Source organism: Squalius cephalus, assembly GCF_949319135.1.
Source record: "Squalius cephalus genome assembly, chromosome: 5".
Taxonomy (NCBI): Eukaryota; Metazoa; Chordata; class Actinopteri; order Cypriniformes; family Leuciscidae; genus Squalius; species Squalius cephalus.
Window position 1 is genome coordinate 18,478,704 of NC_137126.1, and position 12,728 is coordinate 18,491,431.

The following is a 12,728-nucleotide window of genomic DNA, read 5'->3' on the forward strand; positions in this document are numbered from 1 at the left end:
ACTGTATTTTTTTATTTACGTATTTTTTATATCCATTTAATTTTATTATTTATTTTTAAATTATGCTTTTGTGTTTTGATATACTATTCGGTTGATTCATTTATTTAGTTTGTAGGGATGCACCGATTCTTTATATCTGAAAGCTGACAACCGGTATATTGGCCGAGAAATTTATATGATTTTTGCCTGATTACAAAAACAAAAGTGTCACAATTAAAGCCATGTCCTAAGCACAAAATTATATATTATGTCTATAATTTCATGTAGCCAATATGATAGACTTGCGCTGCACATGTTGCACTCCGATCATATTTCAAGCAATTCAAAACCATCGTGGCGAACAGTGTGCATCTGAAGTGTCTCAGCCGAAGGAAATAATCTTTATTTATCGGCTGTAATAGGCAAGGCAAGGCAAGGCAAGTTTATTTATATAGCACATTTCATACACAATGGCAATTCAAAGTGCTTTACATAGAAGAAATTAAAATAATAAAAAGAAATAAGAATAATTAAAACAGTTTAGAAAAATAAAATAAAATACAGTACAGTACAGTACAAACAGTCGGACGAACAATGGCACAGTGCTCATTCATTAAATGCACAGCTAAACAAATGTGTTTTGAGTCTGAATGTGAGTGTGACTACTGTAGGAGCTCATCTGATCTCTTCTGGAAGCTGGTTCCAACTGCGGCTGGCATAATAGCTAAAAGCAGACTCGCCATGCTTATAGTGAACCCTTGGTATTTTTAGTTGATGTGATCCTAATGATCTGAGTGATCTGTTGGGTTTATATTCAGTGAGCATATCTGCAATGTATTGACCTAGGACACTGAATGATTTAGTAATAATACTTTAAAATCAATCCTAAATCTAACTGGGAGCCAGTGTAAAGACCTGAAGACTGGTGTGATATGTTCATATTTTCTGGTTCTGCTCAGAATCCTGGCAGCAGTGTTCTGTATGAGCTGCAACTGTCTTATGGTCTTTTTGGGAAGGCCAGTGAGGAGTCCATTACAATAATCCACCCTGCTGGTGATGACCCCTAAAGTGAAGGTATGTGTTCAACTTGAGAACTTCATCTTTATTTCCAAACGCAATGACTTCAGTTTTGTCTTTGTTTAACTGAAGAAAGTTTTGGCACATCCAACTGTTGACTTCATCAATGCATTGGCACAGGGAGTCAATGGGGCTGTAGTCGTTAGGCGATAGGGCTAAGTAGAGCTGTGTGTCATATGCATAGCTGTGGTAAGCAATTTGGTTCTTTTTCATTATTTGGCTCATTGGGAGCATATACAGGTTGAACAGGAGTGGCGCAAGAATTGAGCCTTGAGGGACTCCGCATGTCATGGATGTCCACTCTGACTTATGGTCTCCTATACTCACATAATAACCTCTCCCTCCTAAGTATGACCTGAACCATTTTAGGACTATCCCAGAAAGCCCCACCCAGTTTTCCAGCCTGTCAAGAAGTATGTTGTGATCGACAGTTTCAAATGCACCACTGAGGTCGAGTAGTACCAGCACTGATAATTTGCCTGTATCAGTATTTAAGCGAATATCGTTTATTATCTTTATGAGCGCTGTCTCTGTGCTGTGGTGCAGTCGGAAACCAGATTGAAAATTGTCAAAGTATCCATTCGAGCTTAAGAATTTGTTCAGCTGACTGAAGACAACTTTTTCAATGATCTTGCCTATGAAAGGAAGATTTGAGATCGGTCTATAGTTGCTTAATATGTTCTTATCCAGATTGCTCTTTTTCAGGAGGGGCTTTACAACTGCAGTTTTAAGGGAGTTTGGAAAACTCCCAGAGAGAAGTGAGGAGTTTACCACTTCTAGGAGATCTGCTTCTAAACTGTTTAACACACTTTTGAAAAAAGATGTGGGAAGTGTGTCAAAAGCGCAGGTTGATGTTTTAAGGTGCAGTATGGTTTCTTCCAAAATTTTGCCATCAATTTCTTTGAAATCAGACATAGTAACTACACTGCTCAAAAAAATTAAAGGAACACTTTGAAAACACATCAGATCTCAATGGGGAAAAATATCATGCTGGATATCTATACTAATATGGACTGGGTAATGTGTTATGAACGAAAGGATGCCACATCGTTTGATGGAAATGAAAATGATCAACCTACAGAGGATTGAATTCAAAGACACCCCGGAAATCTAAGTGAAAAAATGATGCAGCAGGCTTGTCAATTTTGCTGAAATTTCATTGCAGCAACTCAAAATGGTACTCAGTAGTTTGTATGGCCCCCACGTGCTTGTATGCATGCCTGACAACGTCGGGGCATGCTCCTAATGAGACGACGGATGGTGTCCTGGGGTATTTCCTCCCAGATCTGGACCAGCGCATCACTGAGCTCCTGGACAGTCTGAGGTGCAAGCAGGTGATGTCAGATGGACCGAAACACAATGTCCCAGAGGTGTTCTATTGGACGTAGGTCAGGTGAGCGTGGTGGCCCTTCAATGGTATCATTCCTTCATCCTCCAGGAACTGCCTGCATGCTCTCGCCACATGAGGCCGGGCATTGTTGTGCACCAGGAGGAACCCAGGACCCACTGCACCAGCATAGGGTCTGACAATGGATCCAAGGATTTCATCCCGATACCTAATGGCAGTCAGGGTGCCATTGTCTAGCCTGCAGAGGTCTGTGCGTCCCTCCATGGATATGCCTCCCCAGACCATCACTGACCCACCACCAAACCGGTCATGCTGAACGATGTTACAGGCAGCATAACATTCTCCACGGCTTCTCCAGACCCTTACCTGTCTGTCACGTGCTCAGGGTGAACCTGCTCTCATTTGTGAAAACCACAGGGCACCAGTGGCGGACCTGCCAATTCTGGTGTTCAATGGGAAATGCCAATCGAGCTCCCTGGTGCTGGGCAGTGAGCACAGGGCCCACTCGAGGACGTCGGGCCCTCAGGCCACCCTCATGAAGTCTGTTTCTGATTGTTTGGTCAGAGACATTCACACCAGTGGCCTGCTGGAGGTCATTTTGTAGGGCTCTGGCAGTGCTCATCATGTTCCTCCTCGCACAAAGGAGCAGATACCGGTCCTGCTGATGGGTTAAAGACATTCTACGGCCCTGTCCAGCACTCTTAGAGTAGCTGTCTGTCTTCCTGGAATCTCCTCCATGCTCTTGAGACTGTGCTGGGAGACACAGCAAACCTTCTGACAATGGCACGTATTGATGAGCCATCCTGAAGGAGCTGGACTGCCTGCGCAACCTCTGTAGGGTCCAGGTATCGCCTCATGCTACCAGTAGTGACACTGACCCTAGCCAAATGCAAAACTGGTGAAAAACAGTCCAAAAAGATGAGTAGGGAAAAAATGTCAGTGGCCTCCACCTGTAAACCCATTCCTGTTTTGGGAGTTGTCTCACTGTTGCCCATCTAGTGCACCTGCTGTTAATTTCATTAACACTAAAGCAGCTGAAACTGATTACCAACCCCCTCTGTTACTTAACTGACCAGGGGTGCGTTTCCCGAAAGCATCGTTGGCCAACTATGGTCGCAAGTTCCGTCGTTACCAATAGAGTTCAATGGACATTGCGATGAACTTGCGACCATAGTTGGCCAACGATGCTTTCGGGAAACGCACCCCAGATCAATATCCCAGGAGTTTAACTGACTTGATGCTATTCTCTGATTAAAAAGTGTTCCCTTTATTTTTTTGAGCAGTGTACTTTCTCAGGTGGTCTGATCTGTCTGACTCCAGCACAACTCAATGATGTGCTGATCACCTTTCTGATATTATTGATTTTCTCAGAGAAGAAAGAAGCAAACTCACTGCATTTGCTGTCTGAGAGCATTTCACTGGGAATCTGGCTTGGAGGGTTTGTCAGTCTCTCTACAGTAGCAAAAAGAGTGTGCGTGTTGTTTAAATTGCTGTTTATAATATTTGAGAAGAAAGTCTGTCTAGCTTTGCCTAGTTCCATATTGAAAGCATGGATGCTGTCTTTGTAGATGTTATAATGGACTACAAGTTTTGTTTTCCACCACATGCGCTCTGCTTTTCTGCATTGTCATATTTTGCACTGCTGTTGAGTTTCTCCAAGGTGCTTTTTGTCTGCCACTCTTCTTCCTGACTTTCACAGGAGCAATATCATCAATTACACTTTTCACTTTTGAGTTAAAAGAATCAAGGAGAAAATCAACAGAGTCAGCAGATATGCTTGGTGTTAAGGATATAGCCTTCATAAATAGTACACTAGTGTTCTCATTAAGCACCTCTTCTTGACAGACACAGATCTAGCTTCAATGGCAGGAGAGATCAATATGCAGGAGAGATCAATATTTTAATATATCGTAATTGTAATATTGTAATATATCGACCAAATTTTCTTATCAGGCCAATAACAAATTTTCTTATCAGGCCAATAACGATAACATTAAAAATGAACATATATAGGCCGATACCGATATAGTGGCCGCTATATCGTGCATCCCTATTATTTTGCCAGGCATTTTATTTTACTGCTGTATTGTATGTAATTGGTAGAGGTTTTGTTGATTGGGGTAATAATATTTAGGAATTTCAATTTGAAATAGATTTACTGTACTTTATACCTTTCATTAAATGATTCCAGAGAAAGTACATAAACATTGAGAAACAGAATATCATCAAAAGATGGAAAGATGGACTCTTATTATTTTGTTAGTCAGAAAGGAACCTGAACTAGTTCCTTTGCTTTGCCAGTTTGGGTGAAGCATATGTAGCATGATTAGTTCCAGATTTAGCAAGAGAATTCAGCCTGCCTTAGCGATGCTAATATTGTTTCTTTTGTCTATATGAAACACAATATATCAGCTTTATGTAGACAGGCATCAGTATAATTAGAGCTATGTCACGGCTCATGAATCCGCTGTCTCATTTTGGGGTGTTTGTGTGTGTGTGTGTGTGTGTGTGTGTGTGTGTGTGTGTGTGTGTGTGTGTGTGTCTGTGTGGGCGTGGTTACCAATCCCGTGTGATTATCTGCGCCAGCTGTAATCAATCCCCGTTCCCTTTATATGTTCAGTAAATCTCATCTCATGTTGTCAGATCGTTGTGGCTTCCCCGGTGTCGTGTCCTGTTCCTGTGTGGCTCTCTCTCGTCTCCTCGTGTGGATTACCTGTCTTTGTGGATCCTCATCGTTGTTCTTCATTCTGTCTGGATTGTTTATTGTTCCTGGTTCCTGAGAACGTCGATCACCACACGCCATCTCCGGGTTGCCCATCGAAGTCCCAGCGTCACTTCGCCATCTGAGTGTTTGTTCCCCGATCTGTGTGTTCATCTGACCTACTTCAATAAACGCCTTTTACTTGCATTTGTATCCGTTCCTGTTCCTAACAAGCTACAGCCAAAAAAAGCTATTTATTGGATCACAGGTTGGTCATGTGAGGTAATGACATCACCAGAATGAGGTAATATATAGGGCCCTATCTTGCACCCAGCGCAATTGACTTTGTACACCGACGCATGTATCATTCCTATTTTGCACCCCCGCACAGCGGACTTTTCCCTCCACAGACGCACGTTGGTAAACTAGGAAATGAACTTGCACTCCCGGGGGCGGTTCAGCGCAAAGAGGAGGCGTGTTCCGGCGCAAACGTTCCCTGATGCTATTTTGCAGGTTTAGAAAACAATTTCGTTGCGCATGTTATTCATATGCTATTTTAAGGGCGCATGCTTGGCCATAATCAATGTAGCGTGTGCACAACGCGCATACACTTTGATTCTCTCATCTACACAGAGGATTTATTTATAGACTGTGTCCAAAACCAAATGCAGCAGATTTTTTGGATTACCTGGCATACAGATGCAATGGAAGCCTCCAATTTGATCCAAACAGGTAGCATCATTCTGGCATGGGTTGGACATGCACTCGTTTATGTCCAGTTCACATTGAGCACCCACATATCCCTGCAGACATTTACACTGGAAGGAACCTTTTGTGTTTATACACTTTCCAGCATGTTCACAAGGGTTTGCACCTAAAAAAAGAGACACAAAACACCTTTAAATATGGGGAAATCCATCATTCGATCACTAATACATTCAGGTTGGCAGGGTGTTTTAAGTGGTTGCTAGGGTGTTCTGGGTGGTTGCTGTGTTGTTCAAGTGTTCATTTTATTCAGGTGTTTTATTTAAAGAAGCCACTACTCACCCAGTGAGCATTCGTCAACGTCTTGGTCACAGAATGGGCCAACATAACCCAGAGGACAGGTACAGATGGCCTTGCCGGTGACTGGGTTGGTGTCACAGTTTGCGCCTTTCTTACATGGGTTACTAATGCAAGCATCATCCAGGTGACACAGCAGACCTAAGACATCCATACACACAATAAAAATTAGCTTGTACAGAAATCTATGACAATAAAAAAGTGCATGTCTCCTATTTAAACAGCATGGCAGGTTTTAAAGACCTCATGAAATCAAAACAAATGTTGGTTACACTTTATTTTAAGGTGTCTGTGTTACAGTGTAATTATACATTTAAGTACTGAGTAATAATAATTAACTACATGTACTTGACTATAGGGTTAGGATAGGGGCTTGATATTAACTTTTTTGCTCCCCAGCCACTGTGGTTAGTGGTTTTCCAAAGTTATCAGCTACTCAGCATTTTCACTGGCCACAATTTTGACATCAATACCATTGGGAAAAACTGTCATATAGATATTTTTGAATACTATCTCATAATTTGGCAGCAGGTATATTAGGCTGCTGTCACTTTAAGACCTGACGCACAGATCCATTATACTGTTACACATGCATTTTCTTTTTCAACTGTTTACGTGCACTTAAAACATAACTGACTGTGTTTACATGAATACTCGTCAAAACCAGCATTTTTGTTTACATTATTTTGTGTGTTTTTGACTGTTTAAGCGCAATAAGCAGTGAAAAAGAACTCAATTTAGTACTGAGAGGCGGCTTTATGTGTGCAAACTTTGGGTGTGAGCACAAAAGCTGAAAGAATGAGTAAAATGATGCAAAATATGCGCAATCCTATGCCGGGGCAATTCATTCAAAGCAAATGAGACGAGTGAGGGAGGGGAGGCAGGTTTGTGTGTCAATTCTGCGGAAAATTTGTATTGGAAGCATTTCAGATATTCCGGTATCGATATTTATCGAAAAATTTTTGACAACACTAAATTGCACTTAGTTTATTATTTCAGATGATTTTTAAAAGACTACAATTGAAACATGCATATATTATATACATAATTCAACCTGCCAAATTGGCTAGTAGGAGTGACTGCGTTACATCTATCTATCTATCTATCTATCTATCGTAATAATGTATGATTTGCAAAAATGATAACTGCTGCGTCTGTGTAGATGAGAGAATCAAAGTGTATGCGCGTTGTGCACACGCTACATTGATTAAGGCCAAGCATGCGCCCTTAAAATAGCATATGAATAACATGCGCAACGCGCCACTGACTTTAAACTGTTTTTTTTCGGTCAGTGACGGAATTGTTTTCTAAACCTGTAAAATAGCATGAGGGAACGTTTGCGCCGGAACACGCCTCCTCTTTGCGCTGAACCGTGTATTTCTTAGTTAACCGACGTTAGTGTATTTCTTAGTTAACCGACGTGCGTCTGTGGAGGGAAAAGTCCGCTTTGCGCGGGTGCAAAATAGGAATGATACATGCGTCGGTGTACAAAGTCAATTGCGCTGGGTGCAAGATAGGGCCCAAAGTGTTACACATAATGGGCCCTATTTTAACGATCTGAAACGCAAGTGTCAAGTGCAAAGCGCAAGTAACTTTGTGGGCGGGTCTTGGTGGCTGTTGCTATTTTCCCGGCGGGATAAATGACTCTTGCGCCCGGCGCAAATCTAAAAGGGGTTGGTCTGAAGTAGCTTCATTAATCATAGGTGTGGTTTGGGCGTAACGTGAAATAAACCAATCAGAGCGACATCTCACATTCCCTTTAAGAGCATGCGCGCTTGTTCTAAAGTGGATTCCTATTATAACGGCGGATTTGCCAGGTGCGAGCCAGGAGCGCTTCACAGCCGAGGAGACCGACGTTCTCATCAGGGCCGTAAAACACACAGAAGTGACATTGGGGATGGAGAAACACACCCAAATTAACTTCGGTTAAACAGGCGTATAATAATTTGGGTAAATGTGTAAGCTAGATGTATGCTTTTATAATAATCTATCTATCTATCTATCTATCTATCTATCTATCGTAATAATGAATGATTTGCAAAAATGAAAACGTCTCGGGTTACGTATGTAACCCTCGTTCCCTGAGTAGGGAACGAGACGCTGCATCGATACTCGATACTTTGGGGAATGCCTTCGGCATGACGCGTCTGAAGTCTACTATACAACTATTCCAATCTTGATTGGTGCAACGTCATTACGTCACGCGTGACGTCGCATGTGACGGTGATCCGGAAGCTATAAAACGGTCACAGGAACCAGGAAGTGTTAGCTTCTAATTGGTCAAAGCAAGTCGTTCTCAGGGCGCGAAAAGTATGGCCGAGTGATGCAGCGTCTCGTTCCCTACTCAGGGAACGAGGGTTACATACGTAACCCGAGACGTTCCCTTTCGTAAAGGGAACTCCCGCTGCATCGATACTCGATACTTTGGGGAACGAATACCCACGCCGCCATACTGAGAGAAAACGCCCTGGTACAAAGCATCTGGTACATCTCACGGACGATAGAATAAATAGAGTACAGATCCAAACTAGCTTGTCATAAGATTTGGTTGTAAAAAAGAGGAGGTCTGGAACTAGAGGCTCGACTGACCTCCTGGATGAGAGCCCCATACAAATAGAAAGCATCGGATAAGAGGTGAAGGCAAAAGCGCACCTTATACTTCAGATAAGCCTATTGGTTTATAGAAAGCCAGCTGCTCTCTTAGTAATGAAGGGAAATAGCTCCTAACCCTGACCTAGCTAGATGGACTGACTCCTTTCAGCCTGAGGCCTATATAGAACCCTCCAAGGCTATGACCTTGACCATCCGACACATGCGATGGAGGATAGAATACCTTGAAGAATCATAATTATTACCCACCGGCACCTCAGTACCGGAGGAAAAAACGATGCAGAGTGGCTCCTCCAGTAGTAAGTGAGAGGGGGCAGCATCACCACTCTTCCAGGGAGTAAGATAAACAGGAAACCGACTCATTAGATTCTTCTATATATATTTATATATACTCGTACATATAATATATGTCATCCACAGGACATGATGGGTGCCAGGGATACCCCATCAGCCTGATGCCAATAAGCTGGACGAAAGGATTTATCCTCCAATCTACAGGAACATGGAGTTTGAGTGGGAATGTCCCTACATATACACCCTTAGAGGCTTGCGGAGGGCACTAAGGCCGCCACAGAGGCCCTAAGCATGAACGGGAGGTCCCGTTAGAGAGTAGGATGGAACACCAGAACTGAAGCCAGTGGGCAGTAATAACACTGGGTTCGATGCCCTCCCTAACTTAATTGTTTAGTTCCTAGTAGAATGAGGTTCTAGAATGGCTGTCCTAACCACCTCAGTGGAAAGGCAACCTGATTATGGATGGGACCCCCTCAGGGGCCAGACCCATAGTCTCCATAACTCTGGTCTGGGATGAAATATTGTACCATCAGCCTGGGACAGAAGATCTCTCCTAACAGGAATTTTCCATGGAGGACTCTCCAGGAGACTATTAAGGTCCGAAAACCAAATTCGGGCCGGCCAATACGGAGCTACAAGGAGTAGTCTCACTCCGTACCTCCTGACCCTTTCTAGAACCCCAGGGAGCAGAGTGATCGGCGGAAAAGCATACAGAAGTGACCTCGGCCACCTCTGTACCATGGCATCCAAACCCAAAGGAGCTGGATGTGAGAGAGAGTACCAGAGCGGGCAATGAGAGTTCTCATAAGAAGCGAACAGGTCAACCTCCGCCCGGCCAAACTCTCCCCATATAAGCTCAACCACTTCAGGGTGGAGCCGCCATTCCCCGGGCCTCAGCCCCTGCCTCGACAGGATGTCTGCTACCATATTTTCAACCCCAGGAATATAAATGGATCTCACAGAGAGAAATTTGCCCTGGGACCAAAGAAGGATTTGATGCGCAAGTCTACAAAGAGGGCGAGATCTCAAACCTCCTTGGCGGTTGATATACGAGACCACCGACATATTGTCTGTCCTAACGAGAACATGATGGCCTCTGAGGTCTACAAGGAAGTGCCTCAAGGCAAAGAATACAGCCAACATCTCCAAACAATTAATATGTAATGAGAGATGATGGTCCTTCCAAGCACCTCGGGTGTAACGGCCCTCCATAACCGCACCCCAGCCCGTGAGGGAAGCATCCGTGGTAAGAGTTCTTCTCTTACATGGTGCTCCCAAAACCGGACCTTGAGACAGGAACCATGGTTTCTTCCACATGACCAGAGAACGAAGACATCTGTGCGTAACTCTGATCGTGCGAAAAGGGTTTCCCAGAGGAGAAAATCCCTTGTTCCTGAGCCACCACTGCAGGGCCCTCATATGAAGCAGACCAAAGGGAATTACCGTGGAAGCTGCAGCCATAAGCCCCAAAATTCTCTGAAAATGTTTTACAGTGATAGCCTGGCCTAACCTGATACTCTTCATTGTGTTTAAAATGGTTTCAATACGAGCGGGAGACAACTGTGCCCGCATCGTGACTGAGTCCCACTCTACTCCCAGGAACATAGTCCTCTGAAGAGGAGTCAATGAACTCTTTTTTACATTGAGTCTCAGCCCCAAGCACCTCAAATGGTTCAAAACAACATCTCGATGTTGAATTGCCAGTTCTTCCGACTGAGCTAAAATCAGCCAGTCATCTATATAATTCAAGATACGAATCCCCTGAAGTCTCAAAGGAGCAAGGGAAGCATCCATACATTTAGTGAAGGTGCGAGGGGATAAGGCTAGGCCGAACGGAAGAACTCTGTATTGATAAGCTTTTCCCCCAAAAGCAAATCTAAGAAACTTCCTATGATGTGGGATGATGGAAATATGAAAATACGCATCCTTAAGATCTATCGTAACAAACCAGTCCTCAGATCTGATTTGTTGAACGATCATAGGTATAGTTAACATTTTGAATTTAAATCTCCTCAAAGATTTATTCAATACCCTAAGATCTATAATGGGACGCAACCCCCCATCCTTTTTTGGAACTATGAAGTACCGGCTGTAGAACCCGGAATCCCTCTGCTCTAAGGTCACATATTCTATGGCCTCCTTAGCTAGAAGAGTCTGAACTTCATCTTCCATCACCTGAGCCTGATCAGGAGCTACCAGTGTATGAATAACGCCACTAAACTTAGGTGTTCTAAACTGGAACTGGATTCTATATCCCTTCTCAACTGTATTCAGGACCCACTGAGATATATTTTGAAGACCTTTCCAGGTGTCTAAATAATCTACTAAGGGAATCAGTCTCTCAGGACTGACCTCAGGTGCTATATTCACATCTGTATTCCTTTCCTTATTTTTGTATTCATTTTTATTATCATCGGTGACCTGAAGCAGTTTTCTGGCAGGAGCTAACCGAATCATTTTTTCTACAGGCCTCGTGAGAGGTAGCGAACGTTTTAACCCACTAGATGTTATAGAAATATTCTGTGTGATACGTTCGCTGGAACTCGATGCGTCCCGAGGCGCACTCGGCGGCGGGAAGCAACATCGATTTCCTGAGGGCTCCGCGGAGCGAAGTTTTAAAAAGCCCACGCGGAGGGGGATGCCCTCAGAGGCCTGGGTGTCCCGTCATGGCCTCTTAGCCGAAGCCTTCTTCGCCTGAATAACAGTCCTCAGATCTGTTTTCGGCTTAGAAGACTTCGACTGAGGGTGTTGCTTCTGCCTCCAGGCCCCTTGGGGGGGAGCACGAGAAGCAACACTCTCCTTCTGCCTCAGCAGGCGTGAGGAGCTGGCGGCGGCCTCCTGGGACTGCCCCCTGGCAGCAGACCCACGAGACCTGGAGCGACGGCGGGGGATAAGCTCCTTAAATGCGGCTGACTGTCGCTTCGCCTCCTGAAACCTATCGACGACTTGGTTGACTCCGTCGCCGAAAAGGCCAGAAGGCGAAAGCGGGGCATCGAGGAGACAAGCCCTGTCCTTGTCCCCGATGCCCGACAGATTCAGCCACAGGTGTCTCTCCGTAGCTACCAATGCTGCCATGGAGCGGCCGATGGCGCGGGCCGTCTCCTTGGTAGCACGGAGAGACAAGTCAACCACACGACGCATCTCCCTGATGTCATCGTAGGCGACCTCCCCGCTGTCGTCCACCTCTTTAGATTGGAATAGTTGTATAGTAGACTTCAGTCGCGTCATGCCGAAGGCATTCCCCAAAGTATCGAGTATCGATGCAGCGGGAGTTCCCTTTACGAAAGGGAACTGATGCTTCTGTGTAGATGAGATAAGCAAAGTGTGTGCGCGTTGCATACGCTACATTGATTATGGCCAAGCATGCGCCCTTAAAATAGCATATGAATAACATGAGCAACACGCCACTGACTTTAGACTAGGTTTTTTCTGGTCAGTGGCGCAATTGTTTTATGGAACAGCAAAATAGCACCAGGGATTGTTTGCGCCGGAACACGCCTCCTTTTTTTGCGCTGAACCGCCCAGGGAGCGCAAGTTCATTCCCTAATTTAGCGACGTGCTTCTGTGGAGGGAAAAGCGCGCTTTGCGCAGGTGCAAAATAGGAATAATACATGCGTCGGTGTACAAAGTCAATTGCGCTGGGTGCAAGATAGGGCC

The 12,728-nt window shown here is 44.3% G+C and overlaps 1 protein-coding gene across 2 annotated transcripts in view; it reads right to left on the minus strand.

The window, feature by feature from the left end:
• LOC307158217 (uncharacterized protein) overlaps positions 1-12,728 on the minus strand; it is a 130,099-nt gene that overhangs the window by 63,699 nt on the left and 53,672 nt on the right. For both annotated transcript variants that reach the window (XM_079870617.1, XM_079870618.1), the window contains exons 11-12: positions 6,153-6,308; positions 5,794-5,979 (exon numbers count right to left, since the gene is read on the minus strand). In XM_079870617.1, the coding sequence (XP_079726743.1) occupies positions 5,794-5,979; positions 6,153-6,308 (342 nt within the window). The remainder of the gene's footprint in view (positions 1-5,793; positions 5,980-6,152; positions 6,309-12,728) is intronic.